The sequence below is a fragment of the Cetorhinus maximus genome, chromosome 15, assembly GCF_964194155.1.
Source record: "Cetorhinus maximus chromosome 15, sCetMax3.hap1.1, whole genome shotgun sequence".
In the NCBI taxonomy this organism is placed as follows: Eukaryota; Metazoa; Chordata; class Chondrichthyes; order Lamniformes; family Cetorhinidae; genus Cetorhinus; species Cetorhinus maximus.
In genome coordinates, this window is record NC_135893.1 from 90,805,530 (window position 1) to 90,833,421 (window position 27,892).

The 27,892-nt window shown below is 43.6% G+C and overlaps 1 protein-coding gene across 1 annotated transcript in view; it reads left to right on the top strand.

Annotated features, from left to right (window-relative positions):
* LOC144690996 (transmembrane protein 94-like) overlaps positions 1–24,080 on the top strand; it is a 42,783-nt gene extending 18,703 nt beyond the window's left edge. Inside the window, exons 8-11 of the mRNA XM_078558950.1 lie at positions 2,527–2,643; positions 5,903–6,007; positions 19,421–19,600; positions 23,601–24,080. Coding sequence (XP_078415076.1) covers positions 2,527–2,643; positions 5,903–6,007; positions 19,421–19,600; positions 23,601–23,927 — 729 coding nt within the window. The 3' untranslated portion in view covers positions 23,928–24,080. The remainder of the gene's footprint in view (positions 1–2,526; positions 2,644–5,902; positions 6,008–19,420; positions 19,601–23,600) is intronic.
* Positions 24,081–27,892: the final 3,812 nt, after the last annotated feature.

Below are 27,892 nucleotides of genomic sequence, written 5' to 3' on the forward strand. Positions count from 1 at the left end.
GTGGATTTGGGAGGGTGGAGGTCATTAAGTGTGCATATGGGATGAGGGGTGAGTATCTGTGGATTTGGGAGCGGGGGACAATAAATGCATTGGAAGGGGGGTGTCAGTCAGTGTAGATTTGGGACGGTGTCAGTAAGTATGGATTTGGAGGGGGTGGGTATCAGTAAGTGTGGATCTGGGAGGGGGGTCAGTAAGTGAGGATTTGGGAGCAGGATGAGTATCTGTGGATTTGGGAGGGGGTCAGTAAGTGTGGATTTGGGATAGGGAATAAGTAGGTGTGGATTTGGGGGAGCAGGGTGTCATTGCATTATTTTCTGGAATTTGACTTTCTCCATTTATGGTTGTTTCAGCCCCATTTATAACCCCTAGCTCAAGGGTAGGCAATTAGTACATAGGCTGAGGTGCTGTATCTTTCAGGTGAGACATTAAACCGTCTCTAAAGTGGACATAAAAGATCTCGGGGCACTTTCACGAAGAAAAGCAAAGGTGACCCCCCCCCTCACAAGTTCACATTTGCTGACAACCCCCAGGTCCCTGGTGACCAGGCAAAAGACTCTCCCTCAATAAATAACATGACTAAAAGATAGATCTGGTCATAATCACGTTGCTGTTTGTAGGAGATTGTTCTGTGCAAATTAACTGCCACGTTTCCTACATTGCACCAGTGACAACACTTCATTGGCTGTAAAGTGCTTTACTAAATTGTGAAAGGCACCAACCATATAAATGAAGAAGAAATGAAAAAGTCATACGGACTTGGAACGTTAAATCTGTTTCTCCCTCCACGGATGCTGCCAGACCCGCTGAGTTTTTCCACCATTTTCTGCTTTTATTTCAGATTTCCAGCATCTGCAGTATTTTGTTTTTACCATATAAATGTAAGTCTTTTCTTTCTTTACTAGTGACTGTCAAGGATTGTGTGAAAGAAGCTTGGTTGAAAGGGTCCCTCAGTTGTGCTGTCCTGTCAGGAAGTGGCATCCCTGTTCAGCAACCTTTCTCTCTATCTCTCTCTCTCCCTCTGTCTTTGATGGTACAGTGTAAGTCTGGAACTCACTTTGTGACCCATTTTAAGTTCCAAGTCACACTTTTGGCATACTGCACAGTGTTACACCACCATGATAACCCAGTTTGCTAGATCTGTACAACTGATTTTGACAAACGCATAGGTGTAACTGAGCTCTGCAATTTTGCAGGACAAATATTACATACAAATAGTCCAACTTGTCTGTACCAGTGTTTATGCTCCACATGAGCCTCCTTCCACCCGAGTCCACCTCACCTTATCTGCTTATCTTTACATTCCCATCTCCCTCATGTTCTTATCCAGCTTCCCCTTAAATATATCGACACTGTACATCTCACCTACTCCACGTGATAAGTTCTACATTTTCACCATTTTCTGGGTAAAGCAGTCTCTCCTGAATTCCTTCTTGAATTCATTAGTGACGATCTTATATTTATGGCCTTTTAGTTTTGGATGATAGCATTTAAGCTAGAGTTTAGCAGAGTTCAATAGATTTTTCTTAATTTGTAATACAGCTTGATCCTTTGACCGAGTTTCATGTACATTTTCAAAATTATATTTCATGAAAAAAAAGCCTGTCAGAGAATCAGATTTTGAATAATGGGTGCCATTTAGAAAAGGTTAGAATTGAAATTGTAGCTATTTTACCTGTCTGATTGTTTGAAATGTGGCAAATATCTTTGTACTTATAGTTCTGTACAAAGCACAGAGCTTGCAATGGAATAACATTGTATACACATTTCCTCTTTCTGACACAGATTGAGATAACCATTCAGCTGCCTCTGCTGCTTCCCCCATTCTCTCTGCCAATCGAGCCAATCCTCCTGTCAAGATTCCCCTGTCTTAGCTCTGAACCTACTTCTTTGTCTAATTTCTCTCCTATCTCCCATCACCCCTTTACTAAGCACAACTTATCCATGAGACTCGTCGCCTTCTCCCTTGATCCCAGTGCTACTTAATTGCTGACCATGCAGCTCTCCCCCCTGATCTCCATGCCAGTTGACATGGTTCCGTCTCTTCAGGCTCTCTTCGCTCCCCAACTTTCAAATCCACCATCATCACTCCGACCTCTTAAAAATATCACCCACTCCCACTTTCTTGGAGTGTCATCAGCTCCCAAATCCATGCCCATCTTTCCCGCAATTCTCTGGTTGAATTATTTCCATCAGGTGCTATATAAATACAAGTATTGTGATAGGAAAGGACTTGTGCTCACATAGCACCTTTCATGACCTCAGGATGTTGTAAATCATTTACAGCCAATTAAATACTTTCAAAGTGTAGTCACTCTTGTTGTTAATATTTATTATTAGAAATACTCTGTTTCAAATGTGTCAAATGTGGCCAAAAATATAATGTTGACTGTGAAACAAAACTATTGCCCTTATGTCTTACTCCATGACCTACAAAGCAAGAAGACTTTCCATATGGCTATGCAGCAAATCAATTAGCCAATATATCTTGCCAAATATGTCACTAATTCAGATTGTTTACGTCCATAGGTGAATGGTGTCCTCCCGGTATTGCCTCTGACATTTCCTATACTTTGGTTCCTAGTGAATGCCTGTGGTGAAGCTCGAATAGTCACCTTGTTAACAAAGCCAACAGCAAATTGTATGGTATGCAGTTCTATAAAAACAGACATTTGTAAAATCAACACTAATGTCTACGCCTGTCAGTGCTCAAGTTTGTCAATGTTTCTCACTTGTTGCTCAAGAGTTTAAGTTTCTGTGCGTTTCTGCTGTCGATTTTAGTTACTTCCCACTTTTGAATAAGCAATGTTTCTGTTCAATCTCAATTTATTCACATATATATTCTGTTCTGGTACACCTTTAAGTGGTTGAGTTTATGTTTCCTGTATACTTTACTAGAGGGGAAATGATTCAATGAATCATGTGACTCAGCCTCTGTGTCCTGTGAGGGGGCAACCAGATCAGACATGTGTTCAAGTTCCCCTACTTTGTAAATAGGGTTGCCAATTGTGATCACATGTATTTCTGGAGGTTTCATCACATGACTCGCCCCCACACTCCAGCCATTAGTCGGCCAACACATCCATCCTTGTAACGTACTGCCTTTCTACACCAGTTGGAAAGCAAAAAGACTCACTACCCAATCGAATGATGTTTGACTGTCAATCAAAACGCTTTTCTTTCCCCATTATTAATATTATAGCTTATGAAGAAAATTGTTCAAAGAAAAAGACAAAAAACCCAATCTATTTTAACATCCTGATGACATTTTGAGTGGGTCGCACTCAGTAGCATCCTGGGGATTGATGTTCAATTCCTGGAGACTCCAGGCCAATACTGGAGGGTTGGCAACAACCTTATTTGTAAGACTGCTACCAACTCTTCAACTTCTTAATGAATGAACCTTTGTATTTGTGTGCTACCAATCCCTTATGTGTGGTTGGTGCCTTGATGTTTATTTGTTAGTAAGCACAAGGAGAAAAAAACACAACATATTCTACAAAGAAAATTCCCATCCAGCCATATTCCGACAGATGAAAGATTGCTGGAGATTCTATCGCTATGACAGTTCCATTCACCCCATTATGTAAATTAAAGAATAATGATCACATAACAAGCCCACAAAAGATATCCACCAAAAGAACGTCACAAAGTTGGAGTGGCAACTTCCCAACAACAGCAACCCAACCCCTGCCCAAATAAATGTTGACATCCTCTGTCAGGCACAAGAAATTGTTCATTTCTGATGAATAAATTCAGCGTTATTTCAAAAGTGCCATAAAATGGAGATAAAGGAGGGGAAGATGGATGCCATGTTGCGAGGAGGTGAAGGTGTTGGGGCAGAAACACTCTGGAGGGAGTTAAAGGACGAGTGAGATGTCCCTTATCATAGCCTAGTTGAGAGAATGGCATAGAGAAGGAAAGGAAAGAATTTGATTATGAAGGGGAGTGAAGGACACTTTCCCAGATTCTCGGCTTTGGGATGGTGTGGAAGGAACGAAACCGGTAGACCAACCAGGGTTGGGGGTAGGGAGAGGCAAGAAGAGACCTTTTGAAGGCTAGGGCAAGAGGAAGAGAGAGAGAGTGATAGAGCCATCCTGGTAAACAGAGAATGGAGAAGAGATCCACTGAGTAATGGTGGTGTCTAGATCTGCAAAGCCTGGGTTTATTGGGTCCATGGCATGAAAGAGGGGAGGCGATGGCGTAGTGGTATTGTCATTGGACTAGTAATCCAGAGATCCAGGGTAATGGTCTGGGGATCTGGGTTCAAATCCTGCCATGGCAGATGGTGGAATTTGAATTCAATGAAAATCTGGAATTAAAAGTCTAATGATGACCATGAAACCATTGTTGTTAAAAACCCATCTGGTTCACTAATGCCCTTTAGGGAAGGAAATCTGCTGTCCTTTCCTGGTCTGGCCTACATGTGACTCAAGACCCACAGCAATGTGATTGACTCTTAAATGCCCTCTAAACTAGGGATGGGCAATAAATGCTGGCCTGGCCAGCGATACCCACATCCCATAAATGAATTAAAAAAACAATTGCAGTCTAAGGGTAGAATTTAATGCCCTGTCCATGGCAAGTTTAGGGGTGGGGAGGCATTTAAGTGTTTAATGAGGTGGCAGGTGGGGATCCACTGCCCTCCACCCCGATTTGTGTCCATGGCGGGAAGGCCTGTGGACAGCCATCCTACCCCACTGCCAATTGAGGCCCACTCAGGGGCTTCATGCCACCACCACCGCTGGTATTAATCCAGCGACAGGTGGGGGGCTCACCATCAGTGGAATCAGGCAAGCAAACCAATGCAGGGTTGCTTGCAGGACCCCAAAGCATTCCCTCGTTCAAAGTGCCTGATCGAGGGACCCAGCACCAGGAAGGCGGGTGGGGTAGGGTGCACTGAGAGCTACCCCCTGCCCTTACTGCCAAGCCTCACCTGCGGCCTGGGATCCAGGAATGATCCAACGGTGTCATACTGGTAGCAGCCACCACCTTCCTGCCTTTCAATAGAGCTGCCTGCATTTGATTGGCCAACAGCTTGTGGCAAGTGGGCCTTCTATCGCTGGGATCTTTGGTCCCGGGGGAGACCTGTCAAGTGCCTGAGTGGCACTTAATTCAGCAGCTCATCCCTAAGAGAGGAGGCACAGGGTTCCTATCCCCAGTCAGTGGATGAGAGCCCCGGCACCTCCATTAAATCCAGCCCTAACTCACAACGTTTAAAATAATTCGAGGCACCTCCAACCTTTCTTTGATTGAAAATAAAATAAGTAAAAATATTTTAGATTATACCTATTTTCATGCAAGAGTTTTCTGAAACAAATCGCCACCTTAAAATTGCGAACTACAGATTCTTTATGACAATTTTTAAACTACTACTGATAAACAACATTTATATCGATGCATTTATATTCCATCTTTAACATAGTAAAACATCCCAAAGTGCTTCACAAAATCAATTTCTGAAACAAAATTTGATACTGAACTACATAAGGAGATAGTAAAATAGGTGGCCTAAATCTTGAACAAAGTGATAAGTCCAAGGAGTCTTAAAAGAAGACAGAGAGATAGAGGGAGATGGAAAGATTTAGGGAGGAAGTTCCAAAGCTTAGGGTCTCAGCAGCTGAAAACATGGCCACCAACGTTTGGACAACGAAAATCAGGGATGTGCAAGAGTCCAGAATTGTAGGAGGGTTGTAGGGCCGGAGGAAGTTACAGAGATAGGGAGGGGTGAAGCCATTGAGAGATTCAAATACAAGGATGAGAATTTTTAAATTGAGGCATTGACAGAACAGAGAGCCAACGTAGGTCAACGTATAAACAATTTAAAACATAACATTGCTCAATTATTAGAGAAGAACATACCTTCTACTTCTATTAATTTTGCAAATTTATCCCACGAAAATAGGACAAGTGGATTGAGACATGGAGAATGTTCTGGGCTACCTTACGAGGGAGAGCACCTGCCCTTTGTCATACTTCTAGTCTTCTCCACAACCTTGGCTCCATCACAGTAAGGATCTACACTTACCATATCACATCTCCATCTGTGGCTCTAGAGGAAGACACATGTGACCCAGTTCTGAACTCAGATTAACTAAAAATGGGTTTGAAATGGTCGTGAAATTGTCAGTGCATTTCATTAATTTAAGTTGCAAAATTGTAGTGCATAAATGCATTGAAGATCAAAGGGCAAACAGAAATATAAACCAATCCTACCTGGAGTGTAATGTATTCACAGTGAAAAGTACAAGGCATTAAGGGGCAAAGTATATATTTTGTTTCAGAAGTTTGAGCAAACATTCATAATATGATCCATGGTTCTTCAACAAGACCATCTTTTAGTAACGTGATAATAACTTGGGGCTAGAAGTTATCCATACTTTCTCCATCCAGGAGTAGATAGAACTGAAGAACGCTGTTACATAAACCAATGATTGTATTTTACATCTAGTCACTAATGAGATTGAAGCAATCCATGTGAGTGATAACATGAGAGAACTTGCTTTATCGGTGCAGGTGTTGTTTCTGTTATATTTTCCAGTCAGATGAAATATACCCAAAAGGCTATTACTGAGCCCAAGGAAGCTGCAAGGGAAGTTACAGGCCTGAGTTTTCATGTAGGTGGTAAGGATCCCTGGAAGCCCTGCCCCCAAATCCAGCTGTTTTCACTGCGGGGGGGTGGGTGGTGGGAACGAACTTTGGATATCCATGGTTCACATGTTAAAGTGCCTTCAGTCTGATCTGATTTTCACAAGAAAAGAGGGGGAAATATGACTTGTGCACATTAGATCTGGTCAGAGAAGGTCTAAACTTACTGGAGTTCTTTGACGAGGCAGGGTGCGCTTATGGAAAGGTAAGGTACCCTTTTGGATATAGTCTGGAGACACCTTTGGGAGAGGTAAGGCACCCTTTGGTAGAGGTCATGCCCTTTGGGGCTGTTAAAAGTGGACATGAATGTGTGTGAAAAGTGGATAAACTCAATGGAACTGTCAAGCTCATTGGAACTGTCAATGGGGGCTGTTAAGCTGTGAAGGAATTTAAATCTCCTGCCCTTTAAATATTTGAAAAACTGTGCAGTTTTGGGAAAAAACAATGTTTGCTATTTCACCCTGTCTGTTGACATAAGCCTAAGGGCTTACATTACAGGATTAGTGCTGCATGACTGATATTCACAACCTATCATTGTCAGGGTGGAGTGCCTGTCAGTTCATAGTTTTTGATTGACAGCTCCAAGTGTTTATAAAGTCTTTAAAGTGGGTCTATTAATACAAATTTTTGTTCTTATACGAGATTAAAGGAAATTAAATGTAGTAAATGGGTTTTTTCTTAAATGGTGAATTAATCAATAGACACTTAAGAACTTTATTTAATCTCAGCATGGGCCCTAAGGTCTGGTGGATACTGGGTAAGTTGGCAAAGGGCAGGGGGCATGGGTTGTCATGAATTGGCACTAAGTTGGCATAGGAGCAGTAAAGGGCCATGGGGGGATGGATGGAGAGCCATAGGTTGGCATGGAGGGTATGAGGGGCCATGGAATGGGTGGGGGCATGGGATGGCATGGATGGGCCATGGGAAGGAGTGTGTGGGGAGGTGAGGGGGGTGTGAGAAGTGAGCGCTGGAGGGCTGTTTTTTATTTCATTCTTTTTTTCACAGCTGGGACAAAGTACCAGATAACTGAGGTGGGCCTTTTGCCCAGCCCGCCTAAGCCCCTGGCCACCCCTGTGGCTGCCTCTGCAAATCCTCTATATCTGTCTCTAAATCCTTTTCATGAGTCGGGTTTGCAGAGCCGGCAATTCTTCCGACTCTGCGCATCTGATGGAAGAGCAAAAATTCAGGCCATAGTTCCTCAGCTTTCAACCATGTATGTAAAAGTGAACAGCAAGAACTTGCATTTGGAGAGTGTCCATTACGACCATTGGGCATTCAAAAGCGCTCTACAGACAATTAAATACTTTTGAAGTGGTAGTCACTATTGTAACATAGGAAACACAGCAGCCAATTTGCGCAAAGCAAGACTCCACAAACAACAATGAGATAAATAACCAAATCATCTGTTTTTAGTGATGTCATTTGAAGGATTTCGCCAGGACTCTGAGGAGAACTCCCCTGCTCTTGTTCAAAATTGTGCCTTCGGGTCTTTATGCCCACCTGAGAGGGCCTCAAATTCGCTTTTCATCTGACAGAGGGCACTTCTCACTGTCCTAAAGTAGGTTTTGTGCTCAAGGGCAGGATCTTACCCTTATCAGATGGGCTCGGCGGGGCGGGCGGGAAGCCGACTGCTGCCCGCAATCGAGGCCAGAAGGCGATTCCACACTGGCGGGCCAATTAAGGCCCGCCCAGCATGAAACAGGAGCAGCGGCGCTCAGCGCTGGCTGTGCAGGCGGTGAGAGGAGGGCGAATGGGGCGAGTGTGAACTCCGCGCATGCGTGCGAGTGCGCACTTGATAATCTTCCTGAGGCACAGAGCTGCCTCGGAGATGAAGAGTATTTTTTTTTTTAAATAAAGAAATTAAAAATGTTATAAAACATGTGACTCTGTCACGTGAGCAGGGACATGTTATTAATTAAATTTTTAATTTTTAGTTTTATCTTTATTTGCTTTAGGGAACCCCATCCCGCCCATGGATGAGGTTTCCTAAAAATAAACAAAATTAACAAAATGAGGGACAAAATAGACACAGCCCCTAAATTAGGGAACTGAACTGCAAGGTTAGACGAGCAGCAAAAAGTTTCTTTTAAGTGTCTTGTTAATGGCCTCAATAGGCCTTTTAATTGTCGGCGGACGTGCTGCCGATTCTGGCGCGTGCCCACCAATCGAACATATCACACAACAGCACGTTGACAACGGGACACTTGCCCGATGTCAACGCATGTCATTTTACGATCAAGTGGGTCGTGTCCCAAGTTTCTCGAGTGGAACTTGAAACCCACAATCTTCTGACTCAGAAGTGAGAGTGACAAATGAAATTTTCCAATGAGATGAATCAGAAGAGATTGTTACCACTGCTGGGGCCGTTGATCCTGTTCTAAAGCCCACATCTAAATGAACATTTTTTTATTCATTCCGGGGTTGAGGGTGTCACTGGCTAGGCCAATATTTATTGCACATCCCTAATTGCCCTTCAGAAGGTGGTGGTAAGCTGCCTTCTTGAACCGCTGCAGCCCATGTGGTGTAGGTACACCCACAGTGCTGTTAGGGAAGGAATTACAGGATTTTGACCCAGCGACAGTGAAGGGAACGGCGATATATTTCCAGGTCAGGATGTTGAATGGTTTGGAGGGGAACTTCCAGGTGGTGGTGTTTCCAAGCATCTGCTGCCCTTGTCTTTTTTAGATGGTAGCAGTCGTGGGATTGGAAGGTGTTGTCTAAGGACCCTTGATGAATTCCTACGATGCATCTTATATATGGTACACACTGCTGCTACTGTGCATCAGTGGTGGGGGGAGTGAACATTTGTGGAGGGGGTGCCAATCAAGTGGGCTGCTTTGTCCTGGATGGTGTCAGGCTTCTTGAGTGTTGTGGGAGCTGTACTCATCCAGGCAAGTGGAGAGTATTCCATCACACTCTTGAATTGTGCCTTGTAGATGGTGGACAGGCTTTGGGGAGTCAGGAGTTGAGTATTTCACCACAGGATTCCTAGCCTCTGGCCTGTTTTTGCAACCACACATGGCTAGTCCAGTTCAGTTTCTGGTTAATGGTAAGCCCCCAGAATGTTGATGGTGAGGATTCAGCGAAATAATGCCATTGAATGTCAATGGGCGATGGTTAGGTTCTCTCTTGTTGGAGGTGGTCATTGCCTGGCACTTGTGTGGCATGAATGTTACTTGCCATTTGTCAGCCCAAGCCTGGATATTGTCCGGGTCTTGCTTCATTTGGATGTAGACTACTTCAGTATATAAGGAGTCGCAAATGGTGCTGAACATTGTGCAATCATCAGCGAACATCCCCACATCTGGCTTTATGATGGAAGGCAGGTCATTGATGAAACAGCTGAAGATGGTTGAGCCTAGGATACTACCTTAGGGAACTCCTGATGTCCTGGAACTGAGATGATTGACCTCCAACAACCACAACCATCTTCCTTTCTGCAAAGTATGACTCCAACCAGTGGAGAGTTTTCTCCCTGATTCCCATTGATTCCAGTTTGCTAGGGCACCTTGATGCCACACTCGGTCAAATGCAGCCTTGATATCAAGGGCAGTCACTTTCACCTCACCTCTGGAGATCAGCTTTTTTGTCCATGTTTGAACCAAGGCTGTAATGAGTGGCTCTGGCGGAACCCAAACTGAGCATCAGTAAGCAGGCTATTGCTCATCAAGTGCCGCTTGATAGCACTGTCGTTGACCCCTTGTATCACTTTACTGATGATCGAGAGTAGACAGATGGGGCGGTAATTGGCCGGGTTGGATTTGTCCTGCTTTTGTGTACAGGACATACCTGGACAATTTTCCACATAGCCAGATGCCAGTGTTGTAGCTGTACTGGAACAGCTTGGCTAGGGGCGCGGCAAGTTCTGGAGCACAAGTCTTCAGTACTATTGCCGGAATATTGTCAGGGCCCATAGCCTTTGCACTATCCAGTGCCTTCAGTCATTTTTTAATATCACATGGAGTGAATCAAATTGGCTGAAGACTGGCATCTATGATGCTGGGGATCTCCGGAGGAGGCCGAGGTGGATCATCCACCCAGCACTTCTAGCTGAAGTTTGTTGTGAATGCTTCTCAGAGACTCATAGACATTTACAGCACAGATGGAGGCCATTTGGTCCATTGTGTCTGTGCTAGTCAACAAAGATCTAACTACACTAATCCCACTTTCCAGCACTTGGCCCATACATAGCCCTGGAGGCTGTGGCAATGCAAGTGAATATCTAAATATGAGTTTCTGACTCAACCACCCTTTCAGGCAGTGTATTCCAAACTCCCACCACCCCCTGGGTGAAAAAACATCTCAACTCCCTTCTTAGCCTTCTACCTCTTACCTTATACCCCATGGTTATTGACCCCTAATGGAAAAACTGCCTTCCTATCCACCCAATCTATGCCCCTCATAATCTTATACATCTCTGTCAGGTCCCCTCTCAACCTTCACTGCTCCAAGGAAAACAACCCCAGCCTATCCAACCTTTCCTCATAGCTCAGACCCTCCAGCCCAGGCAGCATCCTGGTAAATCTCCTCTGCACCCTCTCCAGTGCAATCACATCATTCCTATAATGTGGTGACCAGAACTGCACGCAGTACTCCAGTTGTGGCCTAACCAATGTTTTATACAGTTCCAGCTTAACCTCCCTGCTCTTGTATTCTATGCCTCGGCAAATAAAGGCAAGTATCCCATTGGCCTTCTTAACCACCTTATCTACCTGCCCTGCTACCTTCAGGGATCTGTGGATATGCACACCAAGGTCCCTCTGATCTTCAGTAATTTCCAGGGTCCTACCATTCATAGTGCAATCCTTGCCTCGTTAGCCCTCCCTAAGTGCATTACCTCACACTTTTCTGGGTTGAATTCCATTTGCCACTGCTCTGCCCACCTGACCAGTCCATTGATATCCTCCTCATTATTTACCACCCTACCAATTTTCGTGTCATCCGTGAACTTCTTGATCATACCCCCTACATTTAAGTCCAAATCATTTATGTACACCACAAACAGCAAGGGCACCAGCACCGAGCCATGTGGAACCCCACAAGAAACAGAAACTTCCAGTCACAGGAACATCCCTCTACCATCACCCTCTGCTACCTGCCTCTCAGCCAATTTTGTGTCCAAAGTGCCACTTTGCTTTGGATCCCATGGGCTCTTACTTTCTTGCCATGAGGGACCTTATCAAAAGCCTTGCTGAAGTCCATGTAGATCACATCAAATGCATTACCCTCATCGACACTCCTGGTTACCTCCTCAAAAAATTTGATCAAACACGACCTTCCCTTAACAAATCCAGGCTGACTGTTCCTGATTAATCCGTGTCTCTTCAAGTTCAGATATATCCTGTCCCTCAGAATTCTTTCTAGTAACTTCCCACCACCAAGGTTAGACTGACTGGCCTGTTATTTCCTTCAGCCTTATCTTTTGTACTAATGTGCTGGGCTTCCCCATCATTGAGGATGGGGATATTTGCGGAGCCTCATCCTCCAGTGGGTTGTTAATTGTCCATCACCATTTACGAATGGATGTGGCAGGACTGCAGAGCTTAGATCTGATTCATTGGCTGTGGGATTGCTTAGGTCTGTCTATCGCTTGCTGCTTATGCTGTTTGGCACACAAGTAGTCCTATGTTGTAGCTTCACCAGGTTGACAACTCATTTTTAGGTATGCTTGGTGTTGGGGTGGTAATGATAGAGTGGGGGATATGCCAGGCCATGAGGTTACAGATTGTGGTTGAATACAATTCTGCTGCTGATGGCCCACAGTGCCTCATGGTTTCCCAGTCTTGAGTTGCTAGATCTGTTCAAATTCTACCTTGTTTAGCATGCTGGTACTGCCACACAACACAATGGAGGGTATCCTCAATGTGGAGACGGGACTTGGTCTCTACAAGGATTGTGCAGTTTCACTCCTTCTGATACTGCCTTGGACAGATGCATCTGTGGCAGGCAGGTTGGTGAGGATGAGGTCAAGTATGTTTATCCCTCTTATTGGTTCCCTCACCACTTGCCACAGACCCAGTGTAGCAGCTAGGTCTTTTAGGACTCAGCCAGCTTGGTCTGTACTGGTGCTACCAAACCACTCTTGGTGGTGGAAATTGAAGTTCCCCACCCAGAGTATGTACTGCACCCTTGCCACCTCAGTGCTTCCTCCAAGTGGTGTTCAGCATGGAGGAGCACTGATTCATCAGCTGAGGGTTTGGTACGTGGGAATCAGCAGGATTCCTTGCCCCTGCTCAACCTGATGCCATGAGGCTTCATGGGGTCCAGAGTTGATGTTGGGGACTCCCAGGTCAATTCCCTCCAATCTATATAGCACTGTACTGCTACTCTCTTCTATACCTGTCCTCCAGTGGGACAGGACATACCCGGACGTGGTGATGGTGGTGTCTGGGACATTATCTGTATGGTATCATTCTGTGGGGATGACTATGTCAGGCTGTTGCTTGACTAGTCTGTGAGACAGCTCTCCCAATTTTGGTGCTAGCCCCTAGGTGTTAGTAAATAAGACTTTGCAGGGTCGACAAGGCTGAGTTTGCCATTGTTGTTTCCTAGGTCAATGCTGGGTGGTCCATATGGTTTCATTCCTTATTGACTTTTTAGCGATTTGATACAATTGAATGGCTTGATAGGCCATTCAAGAGACCAGACCAAGTAAGGACAACAGATTTCCTTCCCATAAGGGCATTAGTGAACCAGATAGTTTCTAATCTTCCATGGCGGGATTCGAACCCGGGTCCCCAGAGCATTACCCTGGGTCTCTGGATTACTAGTCCAGTGACAATACCACTACGCTGCCACCTACACCTTGGTATACACCTAGGTGTACACCTATGTAATGTAGAACTTGTATAATTGAAGTTTACTATCTTTTAAGCAAAGTACCTTATGTGCTATTAACTTGTATTGAAGAAGACTAAAGGCACAGCTTGCCATAATTCCTATGACATCCCAAAAGATGCAACATGACTAACTGCAATGCATCCTCTCTCTTTTATGTTACCACTGTTACGATCTCTATAGAGATAACTCTTTAAGAGATTCAAACTTCAAGTTACCAGCTAAAAGAATGACACAACAAGATTTCACATTTAAAACGTTTACTGTAACAAATGACTAAAAAACACTATTGACTAAATAGTATTTTCTATTTGTAGACTGTTTATACTTTAAACTACAGAAAGTGGCATTCCTCGTATATTTATCACTTGTTGCACTCTGAATAGAATTACAGACAGAATTACAGTCCTTTTAGCAAACAGTCCACAGATGTCCCCAGCTTCAAATAGGTTTTCATATCCCTGTTGCCCCGAGTAGTAACTTTCTCCAGGCTTTCCTCAGTTTTCCTCTATTTTCCTCAGTTTTTGGAGTTTTTCTTAAATCCACCACCAGCAGCAAAGCCTGTTCCGATGATTCTTCTCCTCCCTTGCGGCCAAGCCAAAACAAATCTCCTGGAATCTGTAGAAGGCTACAGGATGCATCTCTTTGACTTAAGACCATCTCCCTCCTGCATCCAGCTATGGTAGCTTGCAATGTCAAGCAACCTTTTCTTTCTGCTGACCACACAGAACTGCTGCTGTCCATCTGTGATACTCATTGATTAATAGGTAAGCCTGTAGCCTGATCTCAAAAATGGCTTTACCTGCCTCTTCCTCATGGCAACATGAAGCACATTAACCTTGTATTTATGTAGAAAGGCTAATTAGCTATCTTTGATCACAATGCCCTTTCATCTTAGAAATAAACAGACCGTTTACAACACAACTGTTTGCAACCCAGTACCTATAACACTTTTCTGGGACTTTGGTAGACTCAGAGTATACTCATTGTGAACCCAGAGACTGCTGCCATTGTCTCCAAGTGTAAATATTTTGCATCTTCTTCTCATTAAAACAAACCAATCCTTCCTTTGATCGCTAACAATCAAAGCGCCCAGGCTTATTGCCAGACAGACTGCAAAACAGGTCACATGACTCCTTCATTTTCCCTAAATTTAAAGCTACGGTCCCAAAATATAATAATCTTTTAAACTTCATAATTGTAACACCAAGGAGCTCTTGTGGTGCAATGAGCCAGAAGCTTTGGGTTCTTTTCCCATTCCAGGACTCAATGTCCACGGAAGGTGCGTTGATAACATGGCCAAACAGGTTGATTATCAGCCTGTAAATCCTTGCAATACACATGATGGTAGGCGATAAAAGTGGGAGAGTGTCCTGGTTAGCTATACTACAGAAGGTAATAGCGAACCACTGCAGTACCTTGTTAAGCATAATCATGGGCCAACATGAATCAAATGGAAATCCATTGTCGCCAAAACCCTCTTAGGGCATGGTACCTGAAGGGAGAGTGAGAGAATTGTCACACCAGCCACACAGAACATCACCAGTTTATATTTCATGTCATTATGTAATAAAAATTGCAAGTCCTCAGCTGTGCCAAGAGGTTAAAGGCAAAAGCCAGGATTTTTCAGCCCCACTATGGCGGGATCTCCGCAGGAGATTCAGCGGCCAAGCCAAAAGCCCATTGACTTTCGGTGGGACCGGACCATCCCGATGGTGGGTGGGGCCGGAATATCCCACCCACAGACTTTGGGACATGTAGACTATTCCACCAACTTCTATGAAGCAGTAGTGGTAATCTTTGTTGTTGGTAGATGTTTGCTGCTAACTTTGCTAGTGACTTGCTAGGCCATTTCAGAGAGTAGTTAAGAGTCAACCATATTGTTCTGGGTCTGGAGTCATGTGTAGGCCAGACCAGGTAAGGACTGCACATTTCCTTCCCTGAATAGATTTTTACAACAATCAGGTAATTTCATGATCATAACTACTGAGTAACTTTTTATTCTAGATTTATTAAAATTTCTCCAGCTGCATGGTAGGAATTGAACACATATCTCTGGAGCATTAGTTCAGGCCTCTAGATTACTGATCCAGTAACATTGCCACAATGCTCCCATTCCTCAGTGATTCCCAAACCCCATCCCGGGGGTTACCATTGACCGGACTCTTAGCTAGACAAGCCACATAAATACTGTGGCGACAAGAGCAAGTCTGAGGCTGGGAACTCTACAATGTGTAACTGACCTCCTGACTCCCCATAGCCTGTTGATCATCTACAAGACACAGGTCAGGGGTGTGATGAAATACCCTCCACTTGTCTGGATGAGCGCAGCTCCCACAAAACAAGATGCTTGACACCATCCAGGACAAAGCAGCCCACTTAACTGGTGCTGCATCTACCACCTTAACCATTCATTCCCTCCACCAACAATACGCAGTGGCAATAGTGGGCAGAAATTTTCGCTCGGTGGGTGGGTACACACCCAACCCCCCCCACCCCGGTTCAAGCGTAAAATGATGTACATTGACGTCGGCCGGGCGTGCTGACATCACCGCGCAGTCACACGATAGTTCAGTGGGCAGTCACGCGCCAGAGTTGGCAGCACGCCCGCCGACAATTAAAAGGCCTGTTAAGGCCATTAAATAATGAATTAAATTAAACTTTTTGCTGCCCATCCAACCTAATGGCTGGCGGGCAGGTGAAAAGGCGAAGCAGCCTTTGCATTTTTTTGGAAACCTCATCCACGGGCGGGATGAGGTTTCCAAAAGCAAATAAAAATAAAATAAAAGTTTCAAAATTTAATTAATAACAGGTCCCTGCTCATGCGACAGAGTCGCATGAAGGAACATGTTTTATTACATTTTTATTTTCTTCATTTTAAAAAAAAAAACCGCCTCATCATAATCTCCCTGAGGCAGCTCCATGCCTCAGGGAGATTATGCAACTATCACTTGTACACATGCAGGAAGTTCGCGCTTGGCCTGCTCTCCCTCCTCCTCCCGCCTGCACCGCTCACGTTTCACGCTGGGTGGGCATTAATTGGCTCACTAGCCTCCCGACCACCCCCGCCCGCGCCCCACCGAGCTCGCCTGCCAAGGGCAAAGTTTTGCCCAGTGTGTACCATCTACACGCACTACAATAACTCACCGAGGCTCCTTTGACAGCACCTTCCAAATCCGTGACCTGTACCACCTGGAAGAACAAGAGCAATAGATGAATGGGAACACCACTACCTGCAAGCTCCCCTCCAAGTCACCCACCATCCTGACTTGGAACTATATCATCGTTCCTTCACTGTCGTTGGGTCAAAATCATGAAACTCTCTTTCCAAGCACTGTGGGTGTACCTACATCACATGGACTGCAGCATTTCATGAAGTCAGCTCACCACCATTTTCTCAAGAGCAATTAGGTGTTGTGCAATAAATGCTGCCGTTGTCAGCGATGCTCCCATCCCATGAACTGTAACACTGACTGCAATATGAGGTACAGTAATTTATTCCCCCACCCTTGCTTACACAATGTCAGAATCTGGTGCATTCCAAAGGACAGTGCAAAGCACACTGGTTGCCAAAACACATTGCCCACGGTGTAGAGAGTATGGTTTGATGATTGAGTTGCCAACACTCTCTAATTGTCCTGGAGTCAGCCTGAATTAAAAATTCATTTGACAGATGTTGCGGCAGACAACCTGGGAGAAAAATTATAGTGAATTCCCAAAATGGATATTCAGTGGTAGCTGCTTGATCCTTGGGCCCATCCTGCTCTCAGAATTAGGCCCTGTCTTAACCTCAGAGCCTTCCCTCACCCAACCATCCAGGCCTCTTTACTGAGCCTAGCATCATCACATGAACAAAATAACTTACGTTGAAGATTTTCTGTTACTAAAGCAAATTTATATATTTCTCCTTCTGTAATTTTGAGTCTGAAGACCTATGTTTACACAAACAATGGGCAGAATTTATCTCTCCTCGGGCGGGCACGTGCCCAACCTGAAGAGGAGAAAAATAGTGCGTGATGATGGCGGGCGAGACTCCCAATGTCATCGCACACTTGTGCGGTATTTCAGTTGCCGGGCTTACACCAGAGGCATGTGAGACCGCGCCCGCCGACAATTAAGAGGCCTATTAAGGCCCTTAGTCAATTAGTTGAATCGAATTTTTCCCTGCCTGTCCGACCTTACATTTGGCGGGCGGGTGAAAAGGCCAAGCTTTCTGCGAAACCTCATCGACGGGCAGGATGAGGTTTCGTCCGTTGATTAAGAAAACAATAGAAACGTCTAAAACTCATTTTTAACACGTCCCTGCTCATGTGACAGAGTCACATGAGGGGACATGTTTCCCTTAATTTTAAAATCTTTATTTGTGAAGTTAAAAATCTTAAGCTTCCTGAGGCAGCTCTGTGCCTTCAGGGAGCTTTCTGTGAGCGCACCCCCCCCCCCCGTGCATGCGCTGACTTCCGCGCTTGCCTTCCCCCCCACCACCCAGGCAGCGCTAGCGCTTCAGCACGCAATTCACGCTGCCTAGCCGTTCATTGCCCAGCCAGTGTGAAATCGTGGTCGAGGCCCATTCGCGGGTGGTGGTCGGTTGCACAGCCGCTCCCAGGCCCACCCTCCACACTCGCCGGACAAGGAGAAAATCCTCCCTGATGTGTTACTCAGGAGAATATTTAAGCTAAGATGGACTGGTAACCAGAGGCCACAGGCTTAATTGGCAAATGAAAGGGACTAGTGGATTGGCAATCAGATACCTTTCAAATGAAGGGAGGTGAACAACAAGGCTGTGTACTGTCACCAAAATTATTCAATCTGCCCACAGGACAAATATTCAGAGAGTCAGATGTACTTCCAGGGGTAAAAATTGGAGGCAGGAATATAACAATGCGCTGACAACACAGTGGTTCATGCAGAGTCAGAAGCGGCCTTGCAAAATATCAAGTAAAATCTAGAAGCTTAGAATATGGATTGAGTACGAACACCAAAAAGACAAAAACAATAGCAGTCAGAAGGAATATATTGGAAGGAACGACAGGTGAATATTGGATGGCGTCACACTGGGACAAGTAGGTAGTTTTGTTAACTTAGGACCAAATGATAACAGAAGACAGTAGAGGTGATGCCCAAGTCAGAAGAGGGATGGAGATAGCCGGAAGTAATTTTGCGAAGGCGAATGATGTATTAACAAGAAGAAAACAAGTAAAAAGGTAACATGGAAAAAAACTCATAAGATGCTACATTTTATCCACTTTCTTGTATGCCTCAGAAACCTGGACAATAAATAAAGACCTGTGGGAGAAAATAGAGGCCTTTGAAATGTGGATGCTAAGACATATGCTTAAAATTCCATAAACAGACCTTAAGACAAATGACGAGGTGCTAGAAATTGCAAGAGCAAAAACAACCCTCCAAAGTGACATCCATTTTGGATTTTTTTTTGGCCATTTGATCAGAGCTCAAAACTATACAGACCTCAAGGTGGAAGGCAGCAAAAAGAAGGGTCAGCCTAGGTGTGGCTGGATGATGGACATCACAGAGTAGTTGCAGACGAGCTATAGTGGATGTGTGAAGATGGCGCAAGACAGACGAGTGTTACATACCATGACAGCAGATCTCCTGGCAGGAGTAGCTATAAGCAGAAAGAGAGAGAGAGAGAGAGAAATAGAGTGGGGAGATGAGAAGTTTTTTTTTACACAGTGAGTTGTTGTGATCTGGAATGCATTGCCTAGAAGATAGTAGAAGCAGATTCAACAGTAACTTTCAAAAGGGTATTGGATAAATACCTGATAATTTGCAGGGGTTTGGTAAAGGACAGAGGAGTGGGACTAACTGGATAGCCCTTTCAAAGAGCCAACCCAGGCACGATGGGCTGAATGACCTCCTTCTCTGTTGCATGATGGTATGATATTTTAAGTCACCTTTTTTTGGTTGCCTTCCCCATTAGGTGCTCTGCTGTGTGGATAAACAAGGAATCCTCTCCTGGCCCACCTCTTGCCCGGATAAAGTCTTTTTCTTCACTGACCTACATCATGAGACCAAGCCACACGATGGAAACCTCATAACCCCAGTCAACCTGAAGACTGCTCATTCCACCAGCTGCACAATGCAGCAAGGAAATGAGCACGTAAGTTGCTGAATTGTTTATTGCTTCCGTTCAGATATAGTTTGGCAGCCACACCGAGGAGACTGGCATTTAAGACCACCTGTTGTGCAGAGAAAAGCATCTCTCAAAAACGGTCTGTTTTCTCATTGAACGCTCTGTGATCCCAGGGAAACCAGATTTTTACAAGGAGCAATAACCTATATAGTAATTACTCAGCCATTCTTTTACAAAATTTATTCCTGCACTACGCTGAAACTCATTTTAATCAAATGAAAGGTGGATGTTAGCACCAGTGATTTAAAAGAATAGTGAAATATTCCATTCAGTCTGATGCGCTCTCATAAATTATTTACAACAAATGCAATCAAGTAAAATTGTTGGGAAACATTTTGGGGTAGAAATTGCTATGCATTTTATATGTCTGTTTTACAGGTGGAAAATGGACACAACATGTAACAATTTGTACACCATAGTATTTTTAGATGTTTAAATATTTATTGGGTCTGAAACAAGCTCAAAGCTATTTAGCAGTGGGACGGCCAGTGTCCCTCGTGGATGCTTAAAAATGGTTTGGGCCCCCTGAATAGGTACATTAGGGGGTCTAATGCCTGTTGAAGGGACCCTTTTCAGAAATATGTCAAAGATGAGTTTACTCTGCTCAGGATACTTCAAAGCCCCCTGTGGCCAGCAACTAAAGGCATGTGTTAGGTACCTACTTTGTCTACAAGGACAAGAGTTTATGATAAGATCAGGTCTGTTACTTTATTTGGTTTTAACGATCACTTAATTTTTTTTTAAAGTTTTTAAATTTATTTGATGGTGCAGCAACCTATTGTGGAAGAAAAAGCTTGCATTTTTATTGCACTTTGCATAACCTCACAAAGTCCCAAAGCACTTTTCGACCAACAAAATTCTTTTTGAGTGCGGTTGCTAATGTAATAAAGTACGTGCAGCAACCAATTTATGCCCAGAAATCCCCACAATGAGATAAATGATTATCTGTTTCTTGTGATGATGTTTGAGGGATAAATGTTGGCTAGGATGCTGGGGAGAATTCCCCTGCTCTTCAAATAGCGGCCATGGGAATTTTTCTGTCCACTTCAAAGGGGTAGATGGGGCAAAGGACAAAGCACTAAGTGCAGAGCAAGCATGCAGCAAATAAGTTGTAGGACCTGTAACTTTCCAAACCCCGCCAGACAATTCTCACCCCAAACAGCATCTGACAGTTAATAGTTATTAGACTCTGATTTATTTTTTAAGTAGCTTTAATTTTCCCTTCAGCTCAAATGGATATCACCAGCTATATGTGATGCACTTAGTACAGAACTTGAGTATTGCTGAAAAGGGGTCTTGTCGAAGCTTTTCATCTTGCACTCATCAGGACATTTGGTATTCTTGCAAAGTATCCTGCTGAGTGCAAGATGAAAAGCTTTGACATGTCTCTTTTTTGAGCAACATGATGCACTGTTAATATCTAAGCAGCAAAGCTGTAAGTAATGGGAGCTTCAGATAGAAATATCTCTTCCATAGATAGGACAATTGAAGGTTGGGGCTTTCAAATTTTCTTTTCCCTTATCAGGTGGATATTTAAATAAAGTTTGTGCATTTTTGCCCTGGATTTAACTATGTGAACCTGTCAGCTGAGAGTTTGTTCCCTAATATAATAATCCCTTATTTCAAAGGTTCTAATTTTCAGATACAATCTTGCATTTCTAGCACAATGCTTTGATATGTGGTGCAGAGGTTGTGATTCTGCAATGTTGAAATGTTGCAAAAACAATTGAGTTTCAGTTCCATGCAAGACCATCAAAGAGCTGTTATTTATCAAGAAACCTCATTTTTGTTTCTTGTGAGAAAGGTGCAGACTGTGAAAAAAGTGAATGAATTAGTACCTGCCTAATGAAGCCATACTAGGAATGTAGTTTGAATGTCCATACCTGTTTTTCACGGGTCTGTAAATATATCCCTGTGTGCTACGAAACCTTTTATTGTGACCAGTCATTACATGTAAGTTTCTTCTAACCAGGAGCTGAATATTTATGAGGACCTTTTGATTGGCAAACTTCCCTCATTGACAACAATTGACCTCATGCTCTGCAGCAGTTGGGCTCTCCAGCCTTAAATGGGTTGGACAAATTTAAAGCCTTTTCCACCTGAGCAGCAGAATAATACATTGTGTGTTACATGGTGCGACGTTGCTATCATTGTAAAGCAGTACACCATCTGAGCAATGCCATGGGAAATCTGCTCACTTGCAACAAGAGTTGGATAGATTGGGGAAGTGGGATAAAGGCTTCAAAATGTCCTCAATGTAGCCAAATATACAGATAGGAACATAGGTAAACCTGGTAAGGACCAGGAATAAAACTTGGGTGGGTGTCAGCTGAAAGCAAGCGAGAGGGAGAATGATTTGCAAGTGACTGTTGAATGCACCCTCAAGATTCAAGCTCAATGGTAGGAAGCAGCGACCAAACAAAGCAAGATCCTGAGCTGTATGTCCAGATTATTCCCGACAATAACAAGGTTGTATAAGACTTTGATACAACCTTGTTTGGTTCTGCAACAGAAGTAGGACATTGTGACTCTGGAGAAGGTACAGAGAAGGACAACAAACAACTGCAATCTGAGATTATTAAGCTTGTGAACATTGACTTGATACCTTGGTTGTGTACTCAGTGAAGAGATGAAAATCTAGAGGAGACTCATGCGTAGGTGTTTTATGGAATAGAATAGATTCAGAGAAGGCCATATGGCCCACTGTGTCTATAGAACCTACATTTTGTCTGACGTTTATGCAATTCCCTTTTGGAAGGTACAATTGAATCTGCCTCCAGCACCCTTTCAGGGAGTGCATTCCAGATCACAACCTCTGGCTGCATAAAAATGTCTTTTCTTATGTTGCCTTTGGTTTTTTTGCCAATTACTATAATTCTGTGTCTTCTGGTTCTTGACCCTTCTTCCAATGGGAACAATTTCTCTCTATCTATTCTGTCCAGACCCCTCATCATTATGAATACCTCTATCAAATCTCCTCTCAATTTCCTCTCTCTAAGGAGAACAACCTCAGTTTATCCAAATTATTCACATAACTGCAATCCCTCATCTCTTGAAATATTCTTGTAAAAAATATCCTGCAGATTATCAAAGACATGGACTACATGCAAATGGTGTGTTTGCATCAATAAGATTGGGTAGAACTGTAGCCATCCATACAAACAGAAGTAGAGATGAGATTGGATGTCAGGAAGGTGACTGTCCTGTGGAGCAAGATTTCAGAGAGGCTAGCAATTCCTTACAGTCTTTCAAGAGGGTATTAGAAGAATTACTCTAAAATGATGTAATCATGGTTAAGAGAAGGTAAAAGTAAAGCATTTCTGGAAAATAGTGGATCTAAGGTTTGCCTGTTCACCTATGAGGGTTCAGAGAGGAACTTTTGCCAGAGGACTTCTGAATTGGTCTTTGTTCTTGCATTTCCCATGTAGGTTTTCCATCTCTGTTTTGAGGATATTCTAAGAGATTCCATCACACGGCGTATCTCTGACTGGCTGTGACACACCTCTTGCTTCCATTTCCCAGAACTTGCAGCCTTGACGTGGTGCTGTGCTCACATGATGCGCAATTCCTGCTTTCAGGCCCTGAATTGTGACACTGAAGACTCTGTCTGGCTGCATTCCATGGGGCCCATGAGTCTGACCAAGCACTTTGTGCATAATAGATTTTAAGGAACCTCTTAAAGGAGGAGACCAGAGGCAGAGAGGGAGCCTAGAGACCAGACAACTGAAGACATGACCACTAATGGTGGAATGAAGAGAGGGATGCACAAGAGGCCAGAGTTGGGCAAGCTCAGAGTTTTGGAAGAGTTGTAGTTTTGTGCATGTTAATTCCCACCCAAAATTTGTACCAAAGTGCAAGTGGCCAGCAAAATTAGAAGAGGATCTCTTCTGCTAGGCTGATCTGTTATCATGTGCAGCTCCTTAAATATAGCAAACTTGATGCAATTGTGTTTTTCTCTCTTCCTCAGCTTGAATTGCCATCTGATGCAGTAATCGCCGATCACCATGCCGATTTTGCTATAGAAATGCTAAGTCTCTCCCAGGATCAACAGGACCCAACACGCATTCAGTTTGATGATTCCAATTGGCTGCAGCACAGTGCCTCGCTAAGGCCGCTTGGTCTTGGCATTCTGCTTGGCCTTTGTGATCCTGAATCAGCAGCCAGAGTCTCCCAGTTTACTGACCACCTTTCCCATGTGGCTTTGCTGAAGAGGAGACTAAGCTGTTTGCCTGTTCAAATACCGTGGGGAATATGCGAACTACCGAGGATTATTGGTAAAATTGCACCTTTGTAAAGTGTGTTTAGCTGTTCACAATAGTATTCAGTGTAGTTTATTTTAGGTGTGTTTGATATGATTGGAGGCCATTTTCTCCTCTGACTTTCCCAAAGATGTAAAAAAAAACATTAACTTGCCTTTTGCTAGGTATAATAAAAATGCTGTTTTATTAAATCAACCATGGGTTTATTTACCATTCCAGAGAGACTAGTGACAGAGAGGGGAGGAATCTGTCTGAATATGCGCAGTGTTAAGATTCACCAAAATGTATTTTCTATCAGGTTGTAAATATTTGTGCTTTGTTTTATCCCTCCAAATGATTTCAAAAATGAGCCAAGACATATATTTCCGAACATTATTAGAGATGAGGTTTCACAGTGAAATATTTTCAAGTTCGCATTTTTAACCTGAGAACAATCTTCTGACTCACAGTCAGCAAATGGTTACAGTACCTTATCTTGTTTGTACTGAGAAAATGATTCAGACAGAGAGGTTTTTTTGGGGTACAGCATTTTTTCAGATTTAAAATCAAATAGTATCTTTTGTAAGCTGTAACGCTGCTTAAGGGTCTTGTTGTTCCAAGTTAACTTAAAGCGAGATACAAGGTCAATTTTAACAGTTTTTTGAGGAAAGTTATTACATGCTTATTTTTTATTTCGGGGTGAATGAGTGACTGGGATTTATATATATATATATATATATAGAGAGAGAGAGAGAGAGAGCATAGAAACAGGCTATTCAACCCAACTTTTCCATGCCATATTTTATGCTCCTCAAAAGCCTTCGCGCACCCTACCTCATCTAACCTTCCGTTCCCTTCTGTTTTTTTCAAGCTTCTTCTTGAATGTATATATGCTATTCACTTCAATTATTCCTTGTGGAATATTCCACATTCCAACAACTCTCTGGGTAGAAAAAGTACTCCTATATTCTCTATTGAATTTATTAGTGACTATCTTGTATTTATGGCCCCCAGTTCTGATCTCCCCCGCAAGTGTAAACATCTCCACAACATCTCCCATACCAAACCCTTTCATAACCTTAAAGACCTCTATCAGGTCACCCCACCCTCATTTTTCATTTTTCTTTTTTTCTGGAGTAAAGAGCCCCGGCCTGTTCAGTCTTCCCTGATAGGTAAAACGACACAGTTCTGGCATTGTGCTGGTAAATCTTTTTTGTGTTCACCTCAGTGTTTTTACACGTTTTTATAATGTGCGGCAGAATTTTACACTGGCGGGATTTTACGGTCCCGCCAAAGTCAATGGGGTTTAGAATGGTTCGCCGCATTCTACGGCCTCGTTCCTGCCGTGATGGGCCCATAAAATTCCGGCCACGGAGACCAGAGCTGTTCACAGCACTCCAAATGTGGTCGAAGCAAGGTTCCGAACTAGCTTAATGTATTTTTTCTGCTTTTCAGTTCTATCCCTCTAGAAAAGAACCCCAGTATTTTGTTTGTTTTGTTTAATGGTTTCATTAACATGCATCGCTACTTAGTGACTTACGTATCGGACCCCCAGACCTCTCTGCTCCTCTACCCTATATAGGCATTTTCCAAAGAATGTGTGACCTCCTCAAACTTAGAACCATAGAACACTACAACACAGAAAACAGGCCATTCGGCCCTTCTAGTCTGTGCCGAAATATTATTCCGCTAGTCCCATTGACCTGCACCTAGTCCATAACCCTCCAGACCTCTCCCATCCATGTATCTATCTAATTTATTCTTAAAACTTAAGAGTGAGCCCGCATTTACCACGTCAGATGGTAGCTCGTTCCACACTCCCACCACTCTCTGAGTGAAGAAGTTCCCACTAATGTTCCCCCTAAACCTTTCCCCTTTCACCCTAAAGCCATGTCCTCTCGTGTTTATTTCTCCTAATCTAAGTGGAAAGAGCCTACTCGCATTTACTCTGTCTATACCCCTCATAATTTTGTAAACTTCTATCAAATCTCCCCTCATTCTTCTACGCTCCAAGGAATAAAGTCCTAACCTGTTTAATCTTTCCCTGTAACTCAACTCCTTAAGACCCGGCAACATCCTAGTAAATCTTCTCTGCACTCTCTCAATCTTACTGATATCCTTCCTGTAGTTAGGCAACCAGAACTGCACACAATACTCCAAAGTTGGCCTCACCAATGTCTTATACCTCACCATAACATCCCAACTCCTATACTCAATGCTTTGATTTATGAAGGCCAGTATGCCAAAAGCTTTCTTTACAACATTGTCTACCTGTGACGCCACTTTCAGGGAATTATGTATCTGAACTCCCAGATCCCTTTGTTCCTCTGCACTCCTCAGTGCCCTACCATTTACTGTGTATGTCCTACCTTGGTTTGACCTTCCAAAATGTAACACCTCACACTTTTCCGCATTAAATTCCATCTGCCATTTTCTGGCCCATTTTTCCAGTTGGTCCAGATCTCTCTGCAAGCTTTGAAAGCCTTCCTCGCTGTCCACAACGCCTCCAATCTTAGTGTCATCAGCAAACTTGCTGATCCAATTCACCACATTATCATCCAAATCATTGATATAGACAACAAACAACAATGGTCCCAGCACAGATCCCTGAGACACACCACTAGTCACAGACCTCCAGTCTGAGAAGCAATCATCCACTACCACTCTCTGTCTTCTCCCACACAGCCAATTTTGAATCCAGTTTACTTCTCGCCAAAATGTATCAGCTCACATTTACCAATATTGAAGCTCGTTTGCCAATTACCCACCCATTCAGCAAGTTTTTTAATGTCTTCCTGCATTTTGTTGTAGTCCTCCTCTGTATTAATTATACCCCCAATTTGGTCTATTTCAGTTCTCTGCCTGAAGGCAGGTTCTTGGCGATTGAATTTTTATTATGATAAGGCATGGAGGCAGGCACTGAGTCTACCACAGCCAAAATGGGAATCAAACCTCGTGCTGTTGGCATTAATCTACACGCTAGCCATCTAACCAACTGAGCTAACCAGCCCATTCAGCCCAATTTGGTATCCTCTGCAACTTTTGAAATTCCAATTCCTGAGTCCAAATCATTTCTGTAAACGGTGAACATTAGTGGTCCCAGCACTGATCCTTGTGGAACACTATAATGTTCCATGTTTTGCAGTTAAGTAATTGCCTTTAATCCCCATGCTCTGTTTTCTGTTTTGTAGCATTTATTAATGCACAGAGATCCGAATCTTCCTCTGGGCTTTGGAAAACCCAATCTGTGCACTTTTGCTTCTCGCAAAATGCAGACCCAACACATTTTTGTATTTTCACACTGGCGTTGGGTTTGTAGTGCAGTTTGCAATCCACGCTTGAAAATGTGTGAGGAGTGTGAGTGTGGAGGCAGGGCCAGTTAGAAGGCCCGCCTCATTTCTCTAACAAAATATCCCAGCTCCCAACAGTGTTTAAAGACCCCCCCTTAAACCTCACTGATCACCCATCACTTTCCCACCCAACCCCCATACCAGCCCATACTCCCTCAGATCACCCATGCCACCTCCATGATTCCTCCACAGTCATTCACCCTCTGTACAGTCCTCAGATTCCATGCAACACCAAAGGAAAATATTTTACATTCCTTGGGGGGAAGAAAAACCTCTCACCATCCAATAAAAACATCCATATAATTGATCCTGAGAAAAATTGTATCCTGCCATGTAAAAAAAATTCTTGTAATGCTTGTAATTCTATCAGCTTGTGTCAACAAACCAGAAGCCAGATCAAAGGGACAATCTGTTATGGAAACTTCTTGGCCAGGATCTTTAGGTCGGTGAGCAGGGAGCGGGGCCCACTTGCCGACGCGTAAAATGACGTGGGATGACATTGAGCGGAACTCCCGACATCATCCCCGCGTCATATCAATTTTCAGGTTGGCGAGGGCGCAGCCGAATCAGCTGTGTGCCCGCTAACCTTTCAATGGCCTAGTGAGGCCATTTAAAAAGTAATTGAAATAATTTATGGACTTGACCGTCCAACCTTAAGGTTGGCGGGCAGG